The sequence below is a fragment of the Agrilus planipennis genome, unplaced genomic scaffold (assembly GCF_000699045.2).
Source record: "Agrilus planipennis isolate EAB-ADULT unplaced genomic scaffold, Apla_2.0 scaffold18, whole genome shotgun sequence".
Taxonomy (NCBI): Eukaryota; Metazoa; Arthropoda; class Insecta; order Coleoptera; family Buprestidae; genus Agrilus; species Agrilus planipennis.
The window spans coordinates 974,017-1,001,619 of NW_020438920.1; the positions used below are offsets into that span (position 1 = coordinate 974,017).

The following is a 27,603-nucleotide window of genomic DNA, read 5'->3' on the forward strand; positions in this document are numbered from 1 at the left end:
TTTTCTTTTCGGCCGCGCCCACTGTCCATGTTTCGCACCCGTACAGCGCCGCGCTCAAAACATANACCCACGTTACCCTCATCATTCGCCTATAACACCACATTTCGAATGCTTCTAACCTTTTCTTTTCGGCCGCGCCCACTGTCCATGTTTCGCACCCGTACAGCGCCGCGCTCAAAACATACACCTTTAACAATCTTTTTCGAATTTCTATGTTAACCGTTCGGAAACATAGAAGTGACCTCTTTTTATTGAAGACGACACGGCCCTGCACTATCCTCTGCTTTATATCCCCACTACTCTTTCCGTCCTGGTTTATCTGACTTCCTAGATACCTAAAATCAGCCCCTTCCTCTAATTGTTCGTGTCCTATCTTTATATTCACTCTTTCTCAACAAAAAATTTGGTCAAAATTGCATCTTAACAACTCCCTGAGGTTTCGGAGTCATGAAATTCTTCTTCTGCCTGTACTGCGTTTTATCTGGATTTTGCCTTGGATTACCAACTGTAGAAGTTCGCATTTCTGATGTTTTTGGATGTGTTAACTTCTCTTTTCTTGCCCATGTGTCTCAGAACCTCTCCATTTGTTCCTCTATCCGTCTGAAAACTAATTTCATTTCTCAATGTTTCACAATATTACCGTCGAAAGTCGAATAAAGAGTTCTTCTTTTTCTTCAAGTGTCATCTCCTAGTGGAAGGTTAGCAATCTTAATTTTTACTTTAGAGGTAACAGCTTTAAAAAGTTAGTTGGAAGTGCATCTAAACAACTCCCTGCGGTTTCGGAATCATTAGATTCTTCTTCTGCCTATACTGCGTTTTATCTGGATTTTGCTCTGGATTACCAAGTTCGCATTTATAACGTTTTTGACTCTGTAAACAACCTGTATTTCCTTGCCCATGTGTCTCAGAACCTCTCCATATGTTCCTCCATCCATCTGAAAACTAATCACCATGTCCTCATCTATCCTGACATTATCATCATGATCGAATGAAGGATGGAAAAAGTTAAAAAAAAAAACAAAATCAGGTTAAAACGATTAGTGTGTAATAAAATGTGCTCGCTGGTGGAATGGAACCATGTCACGCGATAAAAATCGTTTATTTACCGCGTCCGAATTGAACGCGGTAGGCTGCGATATTAGAGCCAGTCATGATACGCAGAAGGTACCTTTTGTAAGGTGCCCATTCTCTGCAACACATTACCAACGCCACCACCACCACCTCACGATAGTTCAGTAATTGAAGACACGCCATTATCCGAAACAACAAAGAATATAATGCGCTCTGTAATGAGCAATTAAGTTTATGTCAGGCTGCCTAGACTATCAAGCCAGGTTGTTTCCTGGATGTAGCCCAACTGCAACCGTAAATATAGTATCTTAACCGTCAACTGCAATTGAGTTCGTAATATTCTTTTTCAAGGATCAGTCACGTGTCCGCATGTCTGTCTGTCATGGTTGTCTTCCTCAGAAGCTGTTTACCTTGACATATGTCGCACCCGTTTGACGTAATCGTCCATTTCGTGAGCTGGATGTCCAGTTCGTGAAATGGAACCAAATCATCATCATCATAAGGTCATCAGTCTTAAGACTGGTTGGACACGCACCTCCACTCTTTCCTATCCTGAGCTAATATTCGCATTTCCCTAAAACTAGAACAACCCTTAACTATTTGCGAACAGTAATCTTATCTAGGTCTAGCTCTACTCCTCTTAACTCCTGTTTCTACTTCTAATATGTCTCTGACTGGACCTTTACGCCTGAGAAGGTGTCCTACCAACCTATCCTGCCTATTTCTTATTGAGTCCTCTGTTCTTTCTAATACCTCTTCGTTTCTAACCTTCTCTATCCACAGTATCCTCATAATTCGCATGTAACGAACGCTTCTAACCTTTTATTCTCCGCCTCGCCCACCGTCCATGTTTCGCATCCGTACAGCGCCGCACTCTAATCATACACCGTTAACAATCTTTTTCGAATTTGATATGTGGTGTTATAAAAATATGTTAACAATACCGTTAATAGAAATGATTAGAAATGAGGAGGTATTAAAAAGAGTAGGAGAACGGAGAGAGTCAAAATCAATAAGAAATAGGTCAGACAGATTGGTGGGTCACCTTCTCAGACGTGAAGAGCTACTTAGAAACCTACTAGAATCATCAACAGGAGTCAAGAGGGATATAGGAGGATCTACACTAGATGACTATTAGTAAATAGTGGATGTGCGTATCCAACTAATCTTCGATCTAAGAATCATTTTATGATGATAATTATGATCAATCAATTAAGTAGCATTCAATAAATATAGACACTTCATAGTACTAATGTTCCAGGTATAGGTAATTTAGAATCGCATGAACCTTGGGTTATGCAGTTACAAAACTCCGTTCAGTCATTGATTTGTACATTTTTTACTTTAAAAAAATATTGGCCGTCACTTTTTGCAGTTTATATGGAGCTCCATATCCATCCCTGCTTGCATAGCGGGGCACATGTTTAGAATCAGTAGAACAGCAGCTAGGTCAATGTTTTCCAAATGCACAATATGAATGCGATGAGGTCCGCATTCAAGTCATTCTATGGTTTCTATAGTATGTATTATAGCACTGGAGAAAATTTCATAAAACCTACCAATATTCCATGTTATTCAAACATATGTATGATTGTAAAACTATCTCCCTATTGCCGGTGTTTCTTTTAGTGTACGAGATTTTGTGTTTCTCAAAAATTATTTATTTATTCATGAATGTCTATTTCGTCCCCACCAGATATTATACACTTATGCCAACGTTTTTCCCAATCCTCGAAGCACTTGATCTTGTGCGGCTCTTCTTTCGATGCCCGTCTTTATATCCTCAATCGTAGCCTAACGTGATCCTTACATGGGCCTCTGCAGTTTCGGGAATATGAAAAAATCGCAAAAGCCGGATCTAGAGAATTCGGTGGCTACGGCATTGTTGGGGTGTTGTTTTTGTCCAAAAATTCGCACACAACCCACATATCGTTGGCAGAGGTATTACCATGGTGCAAAAGCCAATTTTGGTTCTTCCACAAATCCGGGCGTTTCTAGTGGATCGCTTCACGCAAATTGCGCATAACTTGCAGATAATGTTCCTTATTGACCGTTCTACCCTGTAATAGGAACTCATGATGCACCACGCCCCTAAAATCGATGGAAACTCCAAAGAAAACCTTCACATTCGATTTAACTTGACGGCCTTCTTTCGGTTTTGGCTCGTGCGGCAGCTTCCGATGGGATGGTTGAGCTTTGGTCCACGTCATAGCCATAAACCCATGATTCGTCACCAGTTATAACCCTCTGTAGCAAATTTGGATCGTCGTGGACTGAGTCCAACAGCTCCTTAGCGATGCTGTTCTTGGTTGAAATTGAGCAATTTTGGTACGAATTTCGCGGCTATATGTCCTCAGCAACTTGTCTAACGGTGATTCGAAAAAAAACAAAAAACTTTTAGGTGTTTGATTCCCACCAGCCAGTAATGCTGGTGGGCGGGCAGTCCCTCCGGACTACGGACGGATGGTAGGGCGGAAGGCCCTCTTCAGCCTGCTTTCAGGAATCGTGGGAATGGGTGGGTGGTGGTTCGGGTGAGAAAGATGAGACGGACGAAATGAAGACAGAAGAGAGTGAAAGATTATCTGTGGAATATTGCTGCTTCAGCATTTGCCTAAGTGATCCAAGGAAACCACAGAAAAACTTGGACGAAGGCAGCATCGAACCGGCGTCCTCCCGAATGCTAAGCAATGGTCTAGACGTCTAGGCCATGCCGCTCGGTAACGGTGATTCGACGATTGACCAATACTATTTTGTTCTGTTGTTGTCGTGCTCGGGCGTCCAGCACGCTCTTCGTCGTTCACATTTTCTTTGCCCTCTGACAACATTTTCTACCACCGATAAGCGTTGCTTCGGTCCAAGGTAGCTTCACCATATGTCACAGTCAACATTCGGAATGCTTCCGCGCACTTAATTTTATTTTTCACACAAAATTTTTTACAGATAATTTGATCCATTTTTTGGAATAGGCAAAAATCGAAGACGAGCCAAAACAACTGTGAAAAATTAACTGAACATTGAACATGGCCGAACTTGTCGCTATAAGTGAGAGACATGAGTACCAACATAACGCCACAAAAAATTCGCAAATCGAATATACGTAACCCGCGGAAATTCAAAATTCGCGATACTTTTTGAACAGACCTCGTATATCAGACTTAAGCTGTCGGTATTTTATTTCATTAAATAAGAGTGCGTGACGACTGGTCATACGCCTCATGAGTATGGACTAAAACAAAAGCCATAAAAATACGCATGTTTTCGTGAAATTTTAGCACGAAAAGGTTCAGTTTCTTGAAGATGAGAAATTTGGGAGTTCCCAAATGAAAGGTTCATGTATTTCAGATTCACACATTGACTGCGACAGATACAAATGCATTCGTAACCGTCCAGATTTTTCGAGGACTGCAATTGTGCCGCGCTCTATATTCCGAGAACGAACGCGAGCTGTTTGAAACTGTTCGCAACTTGTCGACAAGATTTAGGGTGATGTGCAGCTGCTGAAAGTAATTTTCGAAGTGGCAGCGTGACGCTGGGGCGGCACGGCGCGGCGTCGGGACGGAGACGCCGACAACGACGTCGTGTTGGTCGGTCGGCAGCGCCGCTGTCGACGTTTACTCTGACACTTGTTGATTGGCGTGATATGCGGGCGCTAAACTTTCACCCACATGACTACGATACGAAGTAACTTTTGCCAATGAATTGCTACGTGAATAATAATTTAACGCAATGCAATCGCATACATGCAACACAAATACATACTGGTATAACCCGTTCAAATTTGAACGGTTGTATGTGTACCATTGTCTATAGTGCATAACATTTGTATTGTAATGTTCGTGGGTTTAACAAAATTAACTTCTAATACTGATAACGACAAAACTATTGATTTACACTAATTATTAATGAACTTAGAAACACTATTAAATTATTACTATACTTAGGCGATGAATTATTCTATTTATTAACACTAGTGTTGATATATCACTATTCACTGCTGTCACTGTCAATTTATTTGTCGATTCACTTCTGCAACGGTCAATTTATTTCTACTCTTCTCGGCGATCGTCTCTTCCTTTAAATAGTTTTTTGTTTCCTTTCTGGAACCCTCTAGAAACATCCGGATCGTTTAGTTTTTCTTTGAACTGTTTAACTGTTTTCCCAGAACGCAGGTACGACACACACATTTACAAATACGGCGCACATGAAGAAAGGCGCCCGCGGCTAGTCGGCGAATCGATAAACCGTCCACGCCCACGTATGCCCGATCGCACACACATTCGTGCTCGCTACAATATTTTAACCAAAGCGTTCCTTTTTTTTTGTTTTCGTGGAAGAGGGGAAATTTTCAAACTAGTGTCCAACCGAAACCGAAACCGAAACCGAATTTCGGCAACGGTCTCAGTTTCGGCCGAAACCGAAACCGAAACTTCCTTATAAGGATCATGTTTTGAGAGAAAAATAAAGATAACGTTATTATAATCAGTTTTATTTTTTTATCTTTAAATCACATAGCTCTGCAGTCTTTGACATTTTCACTTATTGATAATCAAATCAACATAACAACCCCTCATTTAAGGAAATACTTTAATTGCGGCTTAAAAATGCTTAAAATAGGTGAGATCTTTATTTGAGTGAGTATAGTATACTTCGCTTGGATGGAATTTAACGTGCCGAACATGACCGAGCAGAGCGCGAGAACTCCCGAACGCAGTTTCGGTTTCGGTCGTAGTTTCGGCAGGTTTGCCGCCGAAACCGAAACTAAACCGAAACTCGACCGAAACCGAACTTTCGGTCGGACACTACTTCAAACCATCCGTGCGACTGAGGAAGAAGCCCTCGGACCTACCGACTAAAACCCCTCTACCTCAGGCCGTTCTAGGACCAATTAAGGTCCTCTTCAGCCGAAAGCGTTCCTCCATACCTCAACCTAATGATGATTCTGTCGGAGAGCATTTAGCCAGAGTCTCTACCTAACGCCACCTATGATCCTGACACGACCAAATATTGACATTTAAAAGCGCCCAATACGTCAGTTAGGCATTTTAATCTTCATCCAATTTCAGTATAACGAACCATCCCCTATCTCATTCGCACAAATGTCCCTCCTTACAAACACACGTACGCTATAATATACAGAGTGTTTCTGAAGTAAGTAGCAAGCCCTGGAGGGTTGCTAACTAGATGCAATAGGGATGAGTTGCATGGTGAGTAAAGCAGCGCGGTTAAAGGACAAAAAATTCTAAGAAGACCAGAAAAAGTTACAATCCGAAGTCGGTCCTTGACATGAATTAGCAGCGTATAAAGAAATTTCGATAACTAGTAAACAGCTACATCGATGAAGAATGTGAACAGCGACGGTTTTGAAGTAAATTCCAAGAAACCAACTTTTTCTTAATTTTTTTCTTTAAAAAATGACTTGGTCTGCTTTCGTTGGTTTACACGTGTTACGACAGGCTACAGGTCGAAATTCTTGATCGACTTTGATTATCCTTTTTCTATTTGTGAAAAAATTTCATTTTCATAACTATTTTCCACGAAGTATCTGCAAGATATATGCTTTAGTTCTTGCCAACAATATTCTGACTAATTTGAGGTAATTTGTAGTGGGAAAATTAAAAAATTAAAATGAATTTTCATGAATAATATTCTGATTTATTGTGAATTAAAAACTAAATGCGTATTGTCAGTTAGAAACAATAAAACCTTGGGTATCTAAACGCGTTTTAGGTTCACAAATGACCTTAATTTTATACTTATGAAACTTAAAAAGTAAAATCAGTTCCTTGAATGTTAATTTAGAACAGTAGTAACATTTTATAATAGGCATGTAATGGAATTCAGATTTGCTACAAATATGGAAATTCAACTCGCAAAATGACCGTAAATAATAATTAATCGCTAGCTGATGTTATATTTTCTCGTTAAGTAAAAAGCACCTGTCAAACAATAAATGCTCTCTGTTGCATATTTACGTAATGATAATTCCCAGCTACAGCAAACTAACACATTTTTACTTTCATAGCAATCACAGTAAGTTAGCCCGTTATTTATAAACGCTAAATCATACTTTTCATTACACTCGTTATTACAATATACCCGCAGTATTTAAGGTTAATAGAACAAAATTTCTGGTCGTTCATTTATTCTTGAATATCGCAATGCTAATGACATAATAAATATTAATTAATGGAACAAAGTAACTTAAAAGAAAATGTATATGTACATAGATATCTCAAGAAAACCCAATATTGATAGTTTTATAACAGATATAGGACTCCTGCTGTAGGACTTAATGACCCTATTCGGTACTAGCGACGATATCTCACACTAGTTATTAATTCAGTACCTATTTAACTATTTTAACAATGCCTTGCAAATTTAAATTTAAATATTCCTGCATTGATACAAAACTAAAACTGATTATCGTGGCCGAGAAAGCTAGAGATTAGAACAAACACATAATTGAAAACGACATAACTACATCATCATGAATTTCGTTATTGTCAGTTGTCAAATCCTTTGGCTACGCCTCAAATCGTACGCGCACTGTCTTACTGCGCATGCTGTGACGTAACTTCTATAGCACGCTAAAAGTTTACTCTTAACTCGCTAAAAAAAGTGCATATAACTTTAAAAAACTTCTTTTCTACTGTGTCTGGATCTTTTTACAAATGGTTCGCAGTTGTTTGGGAAATTTATCTGGAGTATCTGAAGCTATACCTATACGTGACCGTGATCTAAAGGAAAGACTCTAATATTAGCATTAATTATTCAGTTTTTGTTTTGTATTGTATTTATAAATGTTTCTAGCTCTTCAAACCGGTAAGTGTTCTACCAAAACAGTTTGAATACCTATGACATATTTTAGAATGTATGGTAATTGAAATTCACTGCGTATTTCCGCATATTTTTTCTCTTTTAACCTCAACCAAACCACTCCAGTAAATAGCACGATAATCTTTATTGATGCTTCTGCCCAACGCAAGCCATGACAACCTGCCGGGACATGACTAAGCCGATAATCTCTGACGATGCTACTCATCCATTGAATCCCGGTAGGTTATATATTTTATATGGATCGGACAGACGAGACGCTTAGTTAACTATTAACTTTAACGTACCGTCATCGCGGCCTACCTACACAGTTACACCCAGCATACAACCTACTGTAGCGTCCCCGTTCCATCCATCCATCTATCCGTCTAGTTGCTGTCAATCGTGGCGCCTCGAGACAGCTTTGAAAAGCTTTAATTTGCACGAAGTGAGAACGTGTTTCCATGGCAAGTCAATTTACCTGAACCGAGAACGACGAATGATTAATATTGATGGACCACAAGTAGACACACACACACACACACACACACAGGGAACGAGATAATACACACACATAAACGTGCACCCACGGCTTGGTGCCCTCCATGGTTGCAAAAGCCAATCTCGGCTATTGCGTAATTCATGGGGTGTACAAGAGTGCGCCTTGAGCCACTTCAAACGACCGACGCCAACTACGACGGCGACCCCCCCCTGTTCTGCTCCTCCGCCCCCTCCTCATTCCCCTTTATGGACGTCGTTGTCTAGATATCTCTTTTAACTTCTCTCCTATTCACTTGAAGACGGAGAATCCTGACGCCGATGTCCATCCGTGTCGACGAGGCGTCGGTCGTCGACGGCTAAAACGGATTCTGGTGGAACATTGAAAGGCGTACAATTTTAATGGATGCTTTTAGCTATCCGCATACCGGTTGATTATCAGACATTTTTTTTTTATGAATAAGAACAGACTACGAAATAAATGCCATCCCTAAAAAATATCTACGTATATACGAGGGTGGATTGATAAGTTTCCGGCCTAACCAAGAGATGACGCCACTAGGCCTACCTTGAGGTGACATTCTATAGTACCATCCTTGGATAGCTTGTAGCTATAGTTTCAGCCCGATCTCCTTGCTAGTGTAGGTTTGACAGCACGCTGAACAAGACGCCTCTGTGGTTTTCGTAAAAATGGAAAAGCAGGAAAATCGTGCTGTCATCAAATACTTTTATTTGAAGGGGTTAACGCCGAAGGAAATTAAAAAAGAGATGGACTCAACACTGGGGACATCCTCCCCGTCATATTCAACCGTTAAGCAGTGGGTTTCCGAGTTTAAAAAGGGTCGTGTGAGCACCTCTGATGGGCCTCGCTCAGGACGCCCCGTTGAGGTCACAACTCCAGATATGATCGAAAAAATTCATCAAATAGTGCTGGGAGACCGCAGATTGAAAGTGCGTGAGATAGCTGAGACCTGTAAGATGTCATATGAACGTGTGCAACATATTTTGCACCAACATTTGCATATGGAAAAGCTCTGTGCAAGATGGGTGCCGCGTTTGCTAACAGTCGACCAAAAATTGATTCGAAAAAACATTTCTACCGCAAATTTGTCATTGTATAAGCGTAATCCAAGCGAATTTTTGCGTCGATTCGTAACCGTTGACGAAACGTGGGTCCACCACTACACTCCTGAAACCAAAGAACAGTCTAAACAGTGGATTGGACCAGGGGAACCAACTCCAAAGAAGGCAAAAACAATTTTTTCGGCGAACAAGGTTATGGCTACTGTTTTTTGGGATGCAAGAGGTATTATATACATTGATTACCTTGCAAAGGGTAATACTATCACTGGTCAATACTACGCAGACTTATTGCAACGTTTGAGCCACGAGGTGAAAATTAAACGACCTCATCTGGCGAAGAAAAAAATCTTGTTTCATCACGATAACGCACCAGCGCACACGTCAATCGTTGCGACGGCTAAAATCAACGATCTAAAGTTTGAATTGATGCCGCACCCTCCTTACTCTCCAGACCTAGCCCCGAGTGACTATTTTCTGTTCCCTAATCTCAAAAAATGGCTTGGCGGTAAGAGATTTGCGGACAATGAAGAAGTAATCGAAGCTGTAAATGGTTATTTTGAGGAGCTTGACGAATCAGTCTATAGAGATGGCATTAATAGACTGGAACACCGCTATGAGAAATGTATCAGCCTTGGAGGAGATTATGTTGAGAAATAAAAAAAAAAAATTTTTAAAAACCTTGTTTTTCTTGGTCAGGCCGGAAACTTATCAATCCACCCTCGTATTGTAGGATTTAATCATGTTCGATAGGAAATCACTCCTAGTCTTAGGCGTAGCTAGAGATTATTCCTAAGTGGGGGGTGGGGGCAGAATTCAGATAGCTGTAAGTTTATATTGGTTTAACGTGTTTGGTTTGTATGTTTTTAAATTTCGTGCTAATATTGTGACTAGTCAGAACCTTTCCCAGGGAAAGGAATGAACTTAAGATAGCGGGGGGGGGGGGCAGTACCTCCCCCTTTGCCCCAATCTCTTAATGTTTGCAAAATCCCATCAAAAGTTCATACAGGCAAACAAAAAGTAACCTCCTGAAGACCTCCCCTTCGTGTATGTCAAGTTTCATCGAAATCGGTTCAGTCATGTCGATGACGGAAGGTTACGAGCACAGAAAGTGGAAGAAAAAGGGGCGAGTTGTATATTATAGTAATATTTTTTAATTAAACGATTATTACTGTAAACACCAGAAAAATACAACTTTCCAGCGGTCGAATACGGAATATTAGTTAAAAACTTTTACGCTTGCACCATACAAAACTGCAGTCTAGAATTACAATTCAAAACAAACACAAACCCAATACACCGTAGGCACGATATGCTGACAATTGTTCCAAAGGGCAATTTTCGGATTATCGGTTCCTACTAACAAGTTAGCTTCTGAAGCCTGTTAAAATGACTCCTTGTAGACATATCCACCAATTGTCATACGTGGCGTGTGACACTGTGACGCGTGACGTTACACTTTTCAGTTTTATACCCTAGTAATTTTTCTTCCTACCGTCGATAAAGTTTCACTTCAAAAATTAAAGATTTGAAAAAGGAACCCTAACCCATCCTAATATAACATAATTCTACATAATATAAAATTTTCGGAATGATCATTTTCTACAACCTCTCAAAAAATACAAAGTCACTCCATAAAATTGTTTACTATGTTACAGAAAATTAGGTTAGGTTAGGGTTGCGTTGTGTTACGTTAATTTTAAAATTTATTACATTTACCACAGGAGGAGGTAGAGATAGCTTTAAATAAAATGGATGCGTACCTACTAGCAAAACAGTACTGTTTGAAAATAAATAAAAGTAAAACAAAAATAGTGGTATACAAGCTAAGAAAAAATAGGAAAAGAGCGAATATTAAAATAGGAGACGAAAAATTAGAAGAAGTGGCCGATTTTAGGTATCTAGGAAGTCATATAAGTCAGGGCGGAAGGAGTAGTAGGGATATAAAGCAGAGGGTAGTGCAGGGTCAAGTCGCCTTCAATAAATTCGAAAAAGTTGTTAAAGATGTATGTTTGGAGAGCGGCGCTGTACGGGTGCGAAACATGGACAGTGGGCGCGACGGAAAAGAAAAGGTTAGAAGCATTAAAAGCAGATGTGGTGTTACAAGCGAATGGTGAAGATACGGTGGATAGATAAGGTTAAAAATGAAGAGGTATTAGAAAGGATATGAGAACAGAGGACTCTATGGAAGTCAATAAGAAATAGGCGAGATAGGTTGGTAGGATGAAAGTCTAGTCAGAGACATATTAAAGGCAGAAACGGGAGTTAGAAGGGGTATAGGTAGACCTAGATTAGATTACTTTTGACAAATAGTTAAGGATGTGAACTGTTCTAGTTTTAGGGAAATGCGAAGATTAGCTCAGGAAAGAGTAAAGGTGCGTGTCCAACCAGTCTTAGGACTGACGACCTTTTATTTATTTTATTATTAATAAAAACCCATTAAAGTGATAATCAGATTAACCTTGTGACATGTAGATGTCAGATAAACACATCAATGAACTTATTAGCTTCCATTTTTCTTGAGGTTTGCAACCTTAAAAATTTCTTCTCTTACGCTTAGATTGAAGAAGTTATTCATAGGATAACTACAGATACGTATAAGAGATAGATGGAGTAAAATGTGAACTTTCGTTCTTCTTCGATCAATCGGCTGGCTTTCCAGTTTTAAATGAGTGGCGATTAATAAGAGTACGAAGAGAGGGCGATTATCTTGTCCTCGGGTAACAATGGGATCGTGATCGAGATGTGTTAGAGAGTCTTAGATAAAACACGACAAACGCCTCCACAGAAAGGAAAATAATCACGATAATTAAATTCCTTACTCCAAGACAATCCCATTGTAGTTCCGTGGGCATGTGTACACATACACAGGCACACGTATAATGTGCACGAGACGCCCCCTGTCATCGTTGTCGGAAGTGTCGTTGTTGAAGAACAATAGACACGACGCTGGTCGAGTGTAGAAGAAAGTAGCCGATTTGAAAGGAGTTTTGAATAAGTTATGTTCTACTCGTTTTCCCCTTTCTTCTTCTTTTGCTTTTATTTTCCGTTTCGTTTGAATGAGAGCTTATCCTAGGATTTATAGCGGAAAATGTGTACCCACTTAACTCCCGTTCCTATTAACGTGAAAGGCTGAGATGTAAAGTGGAAGCGTTCATAAAACAGTCTGTGAAAACTGCATACGCTGGAAAATGTCCAACAGTCTAGTTCTAATTTGGTATAGTCGAATCTGATCTTATCGTGCTGGTCCAAATGTCACTAACTATGTGAATCATATCAAAAAACGCAGGAACTATAAAAATGTTGTGTTACTGTTACATAATATCCATTAATTTGTATTTAGGTCCCTACATAGTTGATACATGTAAATTATTTGTTTTAAACTGCAAGCTGACGTCTACTATTGGGTTAGTAGGTCAATTAGCGACCCTTTAAACAGTGGAATCAATAATAACGTAGAAAAGTTAAATCGAAGGTCATCAAGAAAGGTGGTGAGGCGGTTGCCGTCTTTACTCGCCCTGTAATGGCTTCCTGTCGTTTTCTACGTTCTCCCATCATATAATAAGGAATATTGTTAAATAATTTACTTGTTATAGTTAAATTATTGTTACAGTAGATAAATGAATTACCTAATATAAGACTGACCCTAAATATCGAAAAAACGATCTACATTTTCAGTCACAAAATAATAATTCCAAGAAAATTCATTGGTACAAATAATTTTGTAACGTTTTTAAATGAAAAAAGAACGATCCTTGCTCTAGTCCTTGATTTTAGACATATTTAATAGGCTAAATTCACTATCAGGAATTATAGTTAGCAGTTTACCGATGCATCTGTTTAAAACATAAATTTTTAGTGTAAAAATGGGTAAGGGTTTGGTTGGGCAAATTGCTGTATTAGTGTAAACAATTTTATGAGTATATTAACTGTTTTCTTAACCCTTGATGAGAGGGAGATGATGGATTTCAAGTATTCAAACCCATTCTCAATTATAAAAAGTTAAGGGTTCTTTTTTATAAAAAGAAATTCCCATTGGTAAACTCGATTATATAATGTGGTCATACATTTTTTTTCTTTTCCTTCTACTCGATTTCGTTCTTTAAAAAAAAAAATGATGGTGCTATTTCCTTTGAAGTCTTAACCGTATCTTCTCCATTTTATGTTCCTGATAAGGGGGATATTTCCTGCTGCGGTTTACCTTCAAATAAAATGAATGTCACAATATTACGCCCTAAAAAAATCGCCACGAAATATATTGTAACGTTTATCAGCGAATGAACCCTACTTAAAAGTGTAACACTACGTTTGTCGCATATAAGAGCAATAAATAGTTGAAGTTCGTACATGATTTTGCATCAATATTTGTATGTTTTCTTCAATTGTTAGGTAGAAGACATGATAGGTAGGCACTTTACTAAAACATATACAATAATAATTTTTTTTTGTTAGTTTAGTGGTAAAATAAGAAGAGTGGTATGATCCATAACGAAAAAAAAAATGTAATGGGTATTTTATAGATTTCCAAATTGAGTAGCTCGTGATGATTTGTGAAAAATCGCTGATTTTAACAATTAAAAAAATGAATAAAGAGTAAATCAGCGATTTTTAGAAATTTCCTGAAAATGCTCAAGTTTGGAAATAGTATAAATAATATCGATGACTTTTGTCGCGCCCTCGCCGGGAATCGTACACAGGTCACTGGTTTTACGTTCTATCATTGCTGTACCACTAAGCTACAAGAGGTACGGGTTCAAATCTCGGCGAAGGCGTGACAGCAACAACAATTTTTTCTCATTAATTTCAGGTTATCTGTAGTAGTAAAAATTAATTCACTTTAAATAATTTAAAAAATTGAAATTCACCCTACAAAAGTTCTTCTAAATTTCTTAATTTTTGTTGCATTATAAACCCCTCAACCTTTTCATGATGATAAGTAAAATCAACATATCATTAAAAGAAAATGGAAAAGCGACTGGAAATTAATATTCAACTGTCTTTTCTCATTATTATTCTAGTAAATTTCGCTGATGGTGTTACTCTAATACCATAAATCATGACCGTTGAATATAAATTCACCGATAACTTTAATGCCGTGTCTATTTATCGTATTTTAAATGTCACCCTTAATAATAACGTTGAAGATAATGTCGCTGTGCCAATTTTGCTTTTGTCATCGGCTACATATATTTAGCGAACACGCCATTATTCACTTAATTACTTCTAATTAGATTGCAACACCACCTGCCATTGTCTATTATCTTTCCAACCGTTGTTTACAACCCATGAAAATAAACCACGGGATTGTAATTCATATCCCACTGGGTAATTATGTGCGTAAATGATATTCCTGAAATAAATAAATTAACCTAATGTTTTGTAAGATGTAAAAATAAACTAATCTAATACAAGTAGGTACAGTGTAACAGAAAATTTCTTTATATTTCGCCAGAGATTCTTATAGTGGAAAAAATATTTTTTAAACATTAATTTTTTTTCCTGTAGTCCAGGAGGCGGAGCTTAAAATAGTATAAAACCTCGCATTTTTTTCAAAATGCATCGATTTGCATGAAAATTTGGGATTAAGCTCAGGGTAACTTCTACTTCAAAATCCATATTATGCCGATAGGTGCTCTTCATTTTTTAGGAGTTTAAACTACCCATTTCTGTCAAAACCTACCCGAGATAAAAATGTTCAGTCTCTCACAGTCTCTGAAAGCGAGACTCGAGTCTCCTTCTCTCATCGAGTCTCTCTGGTATCGCTGAGAGAGACTGTCGAGAGACTATAAAAGAAAACCGTTTAGCGTCTCTGAACAAGAGACTCGAGTCGCTCATAGAGAGATCCTCATTTCGTATCCAGTCTCTGAACGAGAGACTCGAATCTCTTGAACGAGAGAATCGAATCTCTGAATTAACAATTTTATCGTTCGAGTCTTTCATACAGAGACTGTGAGAGATCCATAAAAACACCTAGGCAATAACTGAAATGAAATTAAAAAAGTATAGTTTGATACTGAAGCATTTTTTACGTATCAACAATAGTTTTGTAGTTATATGAAAGAGAAGGACATTTTTCACAAAATTGCAAAAGTTCATTTTTCACTTTAACTTCAATTATTTCAAAATCAAGTATTCTAAACTGGTCAAGTATTAATAATACATACATAAAGAGAATTGACAAAGGGTAACGACTAATTTAAATGAGGGTGGTAATTGGGGGGGTTGTCTTCGCTGATTTTTTTTTGCTGAAAAAAGTAGTGATCGTCCTTATTTTCATCATAACTTGCTAGACTTTCTTAAAAAAACAAAGAAAGGTTTCATAAATACTTTAAAAAAAAATTTATAAGGTTTTCTCTAAAAATGCGTAGTTTTCCCATTGTTAGACCTGTGAAACTATCTAATTAAGCATTTGACGAACAAGAGCTAACCTTTAACGAGTCACAGCTCGATTCGTATTGATCATGCAATAATTATTAAGAAAGCATTTTCTTTGTTTTTTTAAAAGTTACAATTTTGTTTTCTACACTTTTTTTATAAAATGCATACTTTTCGATTTATTCGCGAATAACCAATTAAAAACATTGATAATTTCTATGAAAAACTGAAACTTTCGGTTGCGAATAACTTGAAAAGTATTTTACAAAAGAAATGTATAGAACACTTTTTGTTTAGAATTAATTTTTCTATCTATTCCTGATGGTCAAACTATAATAAAAAATTTCCAACCCTGAGATTGAGTGGCAATCACTTACAGGGTGAAAGCGCCCTTTAGCATAATATAGATTTTGATCTTTAGCCTATTCCCTACGTATCGTCAAAATTTCAAATTAATCATTTCATTTTGAAAAAATTGCAAGATCGTAACTTCCGTTTCGTAGACTACTGACACGATAAACTATCTCTTTTAAAGGTTTATCCCTTCCCTCATCAATTTTTCGAAATATATTTCGTTGATGTATTCGTATGAAGTTTTATTTTTCTCTTAGTTCGATACGTTTCATCATAAGTGCTCTGAAAAAAGCCTTCTAACTATTAATTAAATGATTTTTTTATTATCGATTTGACTACATCACAAAAAATTAATTAATCTTTCACTTTCCGGTAACGCATTTCGTCTTGCAGCAATTGCTTGATCTGATTTAGAACGATTAGGAAATTGCAGCAGTTGTCAACTCCATCTTTTTAATTTCCTGTAATTTCCTCCCCATTAACGCAAAAAGATTACGACCTGTAAACATATTACCTAGACAGACGTCTTTCGCAAAACCTCGTTAAATTTTATCCATAGCTGTCATTAAAAAATATTCTTAAACCTATACAGCCACCTTACAAACAAAGAAATAATTCTATAAGTAAACTTCTATTTTAGGCCAGTCAAATTATCTCAAAAAGATACAAAAGCAAAACTAAATGTTACCCAGAGTAAGACCTACCTAAAAGATTTGCGAAAAATATGTAGATGAAGGATATCTGGGAATTATCCAAAAATTTTGGTTGAAATAGTTGCTAAATTGCGTCTGAAAACACGCGAAATAGGTTTTTCATTGATAACAAAAAAACTATAAATTTTACAGGAAAAATTTAAAAGCAAAAGTTGCAGAGNATTTGTGAAAAATCGCTGATTTTAACAATTAAAAAAATGAATAAAGAGTAAATCAGCGATTTTTAGAAATTTCCTGAAAATGCTCAAGTTTGGAAATAGTATAAATAATATCGATGACTTTTGTCGCGCCCTCGCCGGGAATCGTACACAGGTCACTGGTTTTACGTTCTATCATTGCTGTACCACTAAGCTACAAGAGGTACGGGTTCAAATCTCGGCGAAGGCGTGACAGCAACAACAATTTTTTCTCATTAATTTCAGGTTATCTGTAGTAGTAAAAATTAATTCACTTTAAATAATTTAAAAAATTGAAATTCACCCTACAAAAGTTCTTCTAAATTTCTTAATTTTTGTTGCATTATAAACCCCTCAACCTTTTCATGATGATAAGTAAAATCAACATATCATTAAAAGAAAATGGAAAAGCGACTGGAAATTAATATTCAACTGTCTTTTCTCATTATTATTCTAGTAAATTTCGCTGATGGTGTTACTCTAATACCATAAATCATGACCGTTGAATATAAATTCACCGATAACTTTAATGCCGTGTCTATTTATCGTATTTTAAATGTCACCCTTAATAATAACGTTGAAGATAATGTCGCTGTGCCAATTTTGCTTTTGTCATCGGCTACATATATTTAGCGAACACGCCATTATTCACTTAATTACTTCTAATTAGATTGCAACACCACCTGCCATTGTCTATTATCTTTCCAACCGTTGTTTACAACCCATGAAAATAAACCACGGAATTGTAATTCATATCCCACTGGGTAATTATATGCGTAAATGATATTCCTGAAATAAATAAATTAACCTAATGTTTTGTAAGATGTAAAAATAAACTAATCTAATACAAGTAGGTACAGTGTAACAAAAAATTTCTTTATATTTCGCCAGAGATTCTTATAGTGGAAAAAATATTTTTTAAACATTAATTTTTTTTCCTGTAGTCCAGGAGGCGGAGCTTAAAATAGTATAAAACCTCGCATTTTTTTCAAAATGCATCGATTTGCATGAAAATTTGGGATTAAGCTCAGGGTAACTTCAACTTCAAAATCCATATTATGCCGAGAGGTACTCTTCATTTTTTAGAAGTGAAGACTACCCCTTTCTGCCAAAACCTAAAACTGTTCAGTCTCTCAGAGTCTCTGAAAGCGAGACTCGAGTCTCCGTCTCTCATCGAGTCTCTTTGGTGTCGCTGAGAGAGACTGTCGAGAGACTATAAAAGAAAACNCAAAATACGTATTTTCAAAATACAATTTTCAAATAAATACTTTTTTCCAGTATCTATTTAATTTTCTACATTTACTTAACTACAATGTGTTTTTTAAAAAACCTTGCAGGCAGTATCTCATTTTTTAAATATTAGAGTTTTTCTAGAGTATTCTAGACTAATAGTGGTGTTTGCACTAATGACCAGCTGCAAAGGTTGAGTATGATTCATATTTTTCTTTTCACCCGTTTTAAATGGAAAAAAGACGCTGATGCCAAAATAGTTTGTTTATCGTGAAAGATCAAAGCCAAAATAGGGTTACAAATAATTTTATTGATAACAATCATTTTATGTGAAAATATTTACAACTCTATTTTATTTCCAATCCTTTATACATTATAATAAGAGGAAGAAATGAAATCCGTAGTTTCTTTAGCTTTGGGTTCATTTAATAAGTGATGTTTTTTCAATTGTTTTCTAAGAATTTTGGATTATAGGCATTTATTACCACAACACAATATCTTGTAGTTTTCAGTTAACACAGCTGGCGTATATCAATTCGATATTATTTTGCGGGCTGTTTTGTCGTAATTCATAAAATTTCGTAGTTCCTTGCTAAAGGTACGATAAGTGGTCATTTGGTAGGTACTGATATCAATTAAGAACTTCAAAATTCCATGGATCATGACACTGAACCCTAAAACAATATCGATCCAATATTTTTTGGACTCTCTTCAGTTAAAGAATTAGAAGACATTCATGGAATGTCTCTTTGTCCCCTTTTTAAGTTTCTAACACCTTCACTGGTCAATGTGAGCAACTTTTATTCATCATTTCATATAATATTTGATCGGTGATACTAACAACAAAACTTTTAACAACAAAAATGTATTTTGCATAAATACAAAATGTTTTTCTCAAAAAAGTATTTAAATGCAAGTACGCCGATTCGATTCCGAGTCCGTCTGCCTTGGTACAAGTTTTTCTGTGGATTCCTTGGATCACTTAGGTAAATTCTGGGGCAGTAATATTCCACAGATAATCTTTCGTTCTCTTCTGTGTTCATTTCGTCCGTCTCATCTTTCTCACCTGAACCACCATCCACCTATTTCTACGATTCCTGAAACGAGGCTGAAGAGAGCCTTCCCTGTCTACTGACATAGTTCGGAGAGACTGCCCGCCCACTAGTGGCTGATGGGAATGAAACACCCAAAGGAAGAGCAACAACAAGAATTGGACGTGTCATTAAACGCCAAACCGTTGAAGTTGCTCGCGATGAGCGTATAACTTCTCCGAAAACGAAATTTGAAGTTATATTTTTCAACTCTCTTTTGGACAGTAGCATAAATTCATTTAGTGAACGTTTTGAACAGTTAAATGAATACTGGGAATCTTGACCTTTTCTGTACAATATAAAAAAGATTCCGGAAAAACCATACCTCAAACTCTGTAGTGATCTCCAACTCAATTTAACTGTAGGCTCTAAATCAGATATAAGTAGATGGTTGTATGTCCTGGGATGAACTCATAATCTAAAATCTTTTTTGCCTGATCAGAATGTGGTTACTCCTGTCTTTATTTTAAATTTTATGAAAGATCGCAACTTAAAGAGCTGTATCCAAATGAATGGATAGCATTGCGAATATTGATCTCTACCTATACTAGTAACTGTGGCTAATGGGGAATGGAGTTCTTCTAAGCTTAAGCTGATAAAAAGCTATTTGAGATCGATAATATATCAATTTAGATTGGCAAATTTAGCAATTTTGTCAATCGAAAATGAAATTGCGGAAAACATAGGCTTTGATGTCTTAATAAAGAAGTTTACCGATGGATAGGCTAGAAAAGTAAACGTAAAATTTTATTAGTTCTTTTAATAAATGATTATTTCATTATATCCTTTGCCTTCTTTTTCGTATGAGTTTCAATGTAGTGTTGCCCAAACGCAAGAACAAGACGAGACTTAGCCAGTCTTGGTCTTGGTCTTGCGCCAATACACCTGGTCTTGGTCTTGGTCTTGGTCTTGCGCTCCCAGTCTTGGTCTTGGTCTTGGTCTTGCAGCAAGAGTCTTGCAAGTCTTGCAATTACCTATTAGTCTATTACTATTTATTAAAGTTTACTTTAAATCCTAGAAAAACGTATTAGAATTGGAACATTGTGAGCTTGAATGAATATAGCCATAGTAAAGATCAAGCAGATTAATAAATAACTGAAGATTTGATAAGAAATTCGAAAAATCAACTGACCTATATGTCGTTTTCCATGGAAGTAACTGTTTCTTAATAAACATTTATGATCCTTGCTTTCTACCGCGCCGCCTCGCCACGTGCCGGCTCTATGATAAGGATGCCGCCGCAAATCAAACAATAATATAAAGCGTGTAAAAAAATTCGAAATTATTTTGCATGAGTATACCTACACCCTATGGCGGCAATCAAATAGTGTCAAATGTTATGATTTCGGCGTGGCGGCAACGATTGTTTTAGATTTCAAAAGAAGCCGCCGGCGCGTGTATCATAACCATGTACTTCCGAAAAGCGGCAAATTTCTTTGAGAAGTAAGTACAAAACCTTTGATGCCGCATTATCAAAGTGCCGATGGTTAAAACATAACTATGCATGCACTCAGTTTGATTTTAATAATTTTTTTATTCGCTATGTTTATGGTATTAGTCGTAATGCGCATAGGTCCAGTTTTTCATATTCTTTGATACAGTTTTTTGCGTCTCATAGAATTCCTAAGCGTACCTACCTATACACCGAACTGTTACACCTAACTACTCAGTGAAATAGCGCTAAGTCCTAGCTGCAAGACGCAAGAGTCTTGCAGGCTATGTCTTGTTCTTGCTCAAGTCTTGCACGGTCAGTCTTGGTCTTGGTCTTGCTAAAAATACGCGGTCTTGTTCTTGGTCTTGGTCTTGCAAAAACGCAAGAACAAGACCAAGACTGCAAGACCAAGACTGAATTTGGGCAACACTATTTCAATGGCAGATAGGGGGCGCTGGTAGTGCTAAAACCGGCACTAATGAAAAAAAATACCAGTATTTTTGGGTGCCAAGGTGGTAATACCTTGATACATTACTTGATACAAATTATTAAAAACTAGTACTAAGGAACTAATACATCTTACGTACTGCACGGCGCCGTGACTCATCTAATAATGATTTTCGCCGCCCTTAGTTTGAACCGTTCGAAGTCAATGGCACCCTCCGCTTTCCCCCCTTCCCCTCACGTTACTCCACTGGAAGCTAACTCCCTAATTATTTTATAAATTGATACTCTACTTACTGATTAAATTGAAATTGTTTTAGTATTTATTTAAAAGCATCTTAAGATGGTGACTTTCTTAAAATGATGACTTTATAATCGGTCAATGATCATTAATTACCCCAGAGAAATACTAAAGGATCGATATTTTATTTTTTGGGATGCTATTTTGCCTTACTGTTAAAGAATTTGGTACCTAGCTCATTTATATCTTTCGTTTTTCTCTAGAAAAGAGCGTTTCCGTGATGTAATATTCCGTTAATTTGCAATATGCCTGTGCAATACAATAAAAATCTAATTCTTTGTTTTTATTGTTCCAGGTTTCATAATGGTCCCGACAAACTGAGCGAGTTAATGCGAAAAAGCATGTCGAAGGATCCAATTGCACCAATCTTATGGGAACCGCACCTCGAAGCGCTCGATAGGAGAGTGGAAATAATTCTTAGGGCGGTCAGGGAATGTCTGTCCAAAGGGGAAAATCTTAGTACCAACGACGAGGATGAAGACACGTAGCGTTTTTACGTATTTTAGTTAATAGGGGTTAATTTGGGTTTAAAAAAAGTATGATATGCACAACATTTCTCGAAAATTAATAAATATTTATAACCTGTGAAATATAATAAGTATGCATAGTTACAACATTTACTTACAAAGTAAAAAGGGTGTTTGTTTTTAATGAGAAACGTTGATGCAAATCCAATGATATTTATTTGGTCTTTAAAAACCATTTAACTATTTGTAAATATAAGAGGGATTTAGTTTTAGAATTGACTTTCTATATTTTGTATAACAATGATTGTAGATAACGAAAACCAATGAAATGTACAGTTCATTTAATTAAGGGTTAAAATGTGGGTCTTTAGTTGTTGAAAATTCATCAAAATTTTATAAATTGTTTGCATAAAATATCTAACAAAAACACTATAATTGTAAAATTTTAATAAGTCGATCAAGTTCCGCATAATTAATTAACAAAATATCCAATGTTGTTGATAGCACTATTTCAGTAAGTCCATATTTTTAATATCTATCAAAAAAAAATTACAAAATACTGTTCAAAATTCTACGGAAGCTTATTAAGCTTTTACAGAATTATAGTGGTTAATTTTTAATTTATTTATAAGTTTAATTTATCCTAGTCACAAATTGAAGCGGCATAATTATCTAATTATTATCTATATAAGAAAGATACCATAAATTGGTGAAATGTATTTGTTATATTATGTATTGTTTCAGAAGACAGATACTTATTCGATTTGGAAAATGTGAAAAATTTATTGTGCTTTGAAATTTAATAAAACATTGTTTTCCCAAAAGATTAACTTTTATCAAGTCAATCCATGGGTCAGCCACATGAGTCAGTCAATCTTAATAGACCGTTAATGAAAGACCAAGTTTATTATTATCTATTACTTTTTAGCATTTTATTATCGCCCACTCTCTCTCTCTCTCCCTCTCTTTAATATTGTGATGCCTGAGACTAAAATAAATAATTATAGATATTGTCCTAGCAGTCTTTTCACTCCAGAACAAAATCATTTACGTTTATTAATGTTCGATGCTTTTCCACTAATTAAAGAATAATACACATAAAATTTTACAAACTAGATAAGTATCAAATTTGTACAGTGCAAACTTATAGAATTTTATTTTGACAAATTAATTAATTAATTTTGATTATTTGGAATTGCTTCTTAATTAATGTTTTCACTTTTGTATAAAAAAGAAAGATTAAGGGAAAAAATCCAATTTTGCTAAATATATGTATACATGTAATAACTTTCATATACGCTATGTTAATTCTTCTCAATGGTCAATTAGTGATATTATGTATCTATTGTATCTCTTTTTATCTGTGCCATCTACTACAATTTTCTATGGGAATGTCCGTGTCTATGTTCACTCGCATACCTATTTTAATGTCATATATTGTTAGGTCTTTGGAGAAGCTAAACTTACTCTAGCCCCGGCGCCATTTTAATTGCTTTTGGGTGCGGTTACACATTATTTCGTATCCTGTTTATTCAGTAGCACCACTGATTTGTGTTTTTCTAATCTTTTCTACAGATTGCCCGATAAATGAAAACACAGTGTATTTATTTCAATACTGTTAAATATCGACAAATGGATGTGTGCATGCGATTCTTCCTGCACTTCGTTTGCTGATGTATTCTTCACGTGATAACAGTACAATTGTGCTTGGTAAGAAGAAATGGTTGCTACTGCTTATGGAAGGACTTCATAATAAGTCGGTAAGTGACAACATTAGTTAGTCATTTAAGGTTAATAAGTTTTGGAATTAAATCTGATTATATTGTTTCATTACATTCAATTATATGTTATTTAAGTAAGTTTGTGTGTTCACATTAAGTAAAAGATGTTAGATTTGAAATCTCAACTTAAACCCTTTTTTTGTAGCCTTACCCTTTGTGTATGTATTATCTATGGCTACAAACGTCAATATGAGAACAACAGAACTAAATAGAGCAAACTTTCTGTAGTAGTGTGAAGTTAGCACTAAGAAAGCCATAAAACATTTTGTTGTATACGATGTTCTTTCTGTCAATGGTACAGTGCGTATCTATTATCTTTCTGTGTATCTATGTCATGTCTGTGTCTATATTCGTGGTGACGCTACGTCGCCATTCTAAAAATTGTGCCTGGTTTTATTCGTTTGTGGGTGGATTTTTAGTTTATTTCTTGTCTTGTTTATTTCACATCATAACTAATTCGTGTCTTCTTGTTCTCATTTACAGATTGATCAATAAGAAAAACATCATGGAATGACGTTATGCAATTCTTTCTGCACTTCGTTGGCCCTTGTCTTCTTAACATTATTAAGGTAAGAATGTATACCATAATTGAAACATCACATTACAAAAGTTAATAGCTACTAATGTCTTATCAAAAATGTGGTACTCAAGATTATAACGGTAATACTAAAATATTCGGTTGTCGCATTCATATGAAGAAAATCTAAATTAAATAAAATTTGATAATTATTTAATGTAACAATCTATTTCACAGAACATTATCAAAACTTCAGACTACGTAGTTGGACATTAATTGCAATGGTCATTTCATTTTACTCCAAACGTTCTGATGTCTGTCCACAGAAAACCATCTGAAAACAAAACAGTGTTTACAAGTATGTTGTTTTTATTGGGCCTGATTCTTGATTGGTTGTTAATGTCTTCACCTTGCAATATTATTCAGTTAATTTTCAATTGGAAATGTATGGACCACTGAAATAAATTCATAATATGGTGTAAATATTAGAATGTTACATTCTACAGACAATTAAGGTGAGAATACATACATAATTAATATTAATTGCTGATAATTGATCATTACTAATCTGTTACCACCCTATCTGTTTCAAATCGACGGTGGAGAAGACGGAGGTACAATTTGATATGAACAAAAAAAGGGTTCAGCTTTAATTCAACATGCACGTTTTAAGCTTAATTAATCATATTTAAGTAGTTTTTTTTATTTCATTTTGCAGGAACATCATAAAAATTCCAGATGACATGTGTTACAGAATAGGTATGCATCATATCAGTCCTTTTTGCAGTTTGTTGCTGTTACTAAAAGAAGGATTAACGACGTAGAACTGGTAAGTAATGAGAAACAATTTTTATTAAATATTTAGTTCTTGAACATAACAGATGTTTATTTTGCTTAATAATGGTATATTCTGTGTCAATTATTTTACCTTCATCTATAGGCATCTAAGAGCACAGCAATATTAACGGCACGTCGCCATATTACAATTTTACTTGCTTTTAATTCCATTTTTGTTTAATTTCATATATTGTTAATGCAATACTGGTGTTAATTCGTTTCTTGTCTATTTCTATAGGTTGGTCATCACTCATAACCATCGTCAGTGTAAGTCGTCAGTCCTAAGATGGTTGGATATGTCCCTCCACTTTTTCCTAATGAGAAAGAATTGAAGTTAACTTTGATGATACTGATACAACCAGTGTCTACAAAGGTGTTCTTCTTCTTGGACTTGATTCAAGATTGACATGTTCACCTTGCAACATTATCCAGTCAATTTTCAATTGGTAATTGGAAATTTATTTGGACTCCACTGAAACAAATTCTCTGTGATGGCATACATTCTACAGTTAGTTAAGGTGAGAATACATACATAATTATTATCAGTTGCTCATTACTAATCTGTTACCACCCTATCTGTTTCAGATCGACGGTGGAGAAGACAAAGAAGATCCCGTAGTTAAAATACTTTTCTCTTTTGCATGTTTTTAATTTTATTCGAATTAATTTTTTATTTTGATGGTTTTTGTAGTTTATTTTATTTGAATTAGTTTTTTATTTTGCATGCTTATTTTTGTTCATTTTATTTGAAGTAATTGTTGATTGTAGATGTTTTTATTTTTTTTTATGTAGTAGTAGTGTAGTAGTAGAAATAACACGTTTAGTAGTTGTAGTATAGTCTAACCTTGCTTACCTCTTCGCTTAGCTTACTGCATATTCTTCATAAATTGCTTTGCATTTACCCTACGTCTTCTACATGATTCAATGTTTCGTTATCGTGTGTCTTCCTTCTCACCCTTGTGGAACTAGGGAGGGCCTCCCCGAACGACTTCCCTTGGGCTTAGCTATTTAGTTGATCTTAAAAGTGTCTTATACACTTTTCGCGAGTCTACTCTAGCGTTACTTCCTTTCAGACGGGGTACAGTGGGTTATCTGGAATAGGAGCAATAGGCGACTGCCCAGCTTGCCTTGGCGAAATCTGTCCGATCTTTTCTACCAAAACTATTAGTATTTGCCGTTAGTCCTGTTAATTGCACTATTTGCTTTCAGATAATGAGGTATTTCCTAAGAAGAACGAAGACATCATTTTCTTTTATGCTTTTTATTGTAATTTCTTTGAAATTTCATGTTTTTTCTTGTATTTCTCTTTCAGGTATTTTGTTTTTTACTGCATAAACTGTTATGTCTTTATAATCATAACTTAGGTTGATATTTAAAATGTTTCTAAATTGAATTTTTGTTATAATTGTTAAATTAAGTTAATTCTTTGTTTACGCTTTCAAAATTAATGTTCGTTTTGGGTGGATAGGGTGGCTATAAGGGGAGATGCGGAGGCCACAGAAGGTTAGGGAGGCTTTTTTCTCCCTAATCTTGCATTTAAATAATAATGGTNCTTGTAGCATAGTCACGTTGTTAAATTGACAAAATTTCTGAAGCTGCACCAACGTTTTAAACAAAAAACTGTTAAAATAATAACAGCCTCACTTACACGAGTATGAGGTGAAACGTAACCCGTTTGAAAAATTATAGGCAGTACGCACTGCTTAAAACTAAATAACAAAAATTAAAATCGGATTCGAAAATTTTACATTTGGCAACAATGCATCTTTTTCGTGGGTGGGGCATGTATTATAAATAGAGTCCGGGATCTCCCGCTGTCGGGCAGATACTTCCGGGCAGATACTTCCTGACAGATACGTAAAGAGGTCTCTTACAGGTATTTTATTTTTAACTTTTATAAGTCGTTAGAATGTATTATATCTTAGATATTTTGTTTATATTAAAGTATTGTTATTTGAAATACTTATCTATCGATGTCAATACGTTGTGTTTATTATAAATGCTATTAATTTGCAACAATAAATGTATTATTGAACAAATTGTATTTTATTTAAATAAAATGTATAATAAAATTGCTGAATAAACTTCATATTGATATAAACAGCGTTTTACTTATTAAAAATAACACTAAGACATCTTTTGAGGAATTTATTTTAAAGTTATAATACTGGAAATGAACATAAATTATGATAGTAATAGTAGAATTAAACGTTTCAAGGCCGAATGATGTAGAAAAACGAAAGAAGACTGCAATATAGTTGATCCCGCGCTAAAAATTGTTACTTTTAAAAAGACCGTTTGCGACTTATGCTCTCCTAATACAAATTTTCAGATTTCACAAAATTTTCAGTTTTGCGTCATATACGAGGGCCTGTCGAAAAGTTATGGAAAATTTCAAATTTTTTCATTACTTTCTGACCATC

General features: G+C 35.7%; 1 protein-coding gene and 1 long non-coding RNA gene across 2 annotated transcripts in view; both read left to right on the forward strand.

Annotated features, from left to right (window-relative positions):
- Window positions 1–22,869, forward strand: part of LOC108744089 (extracellular serine/threonine protein CG31145) — a 170,299-nt gene extending 147,430 nt beyond the window's left edge. Inside the window, exon 9 of the mRNA XM_018479682.1 lies at window positions 21,874–22,869. Coding sequence (XP_018335184.1) covers window positions 21,874–22,066 — 193 coding nt within the window. The 3' untranslated portion in view covers window positions 22,067–22,869. The remainder of the gene's footprint in view (window positions 1–21,873) is intronic.
- Window positions 22,870–23,386: 517 nt separating this feature from the next.
- On the forward strand, window positions 23,387–25,804 carry LOC108744074. The gene is made up of 6 exons (XR_001938905.1): window positions 23,387–23,805; window positions 24,310–24,395; window positions 24,581–24,858; window positions 25,062–25,172; window positions 25,419–25,698; window positions 25,766–25,804. It is a non-coding gene; the product is annotated as an uncharacterized LOC108744074 (long non-coding RNA).
- The last annotated feature ends 1,799 nt before the right edge of the window (window positions 25,805–27,603 follow it).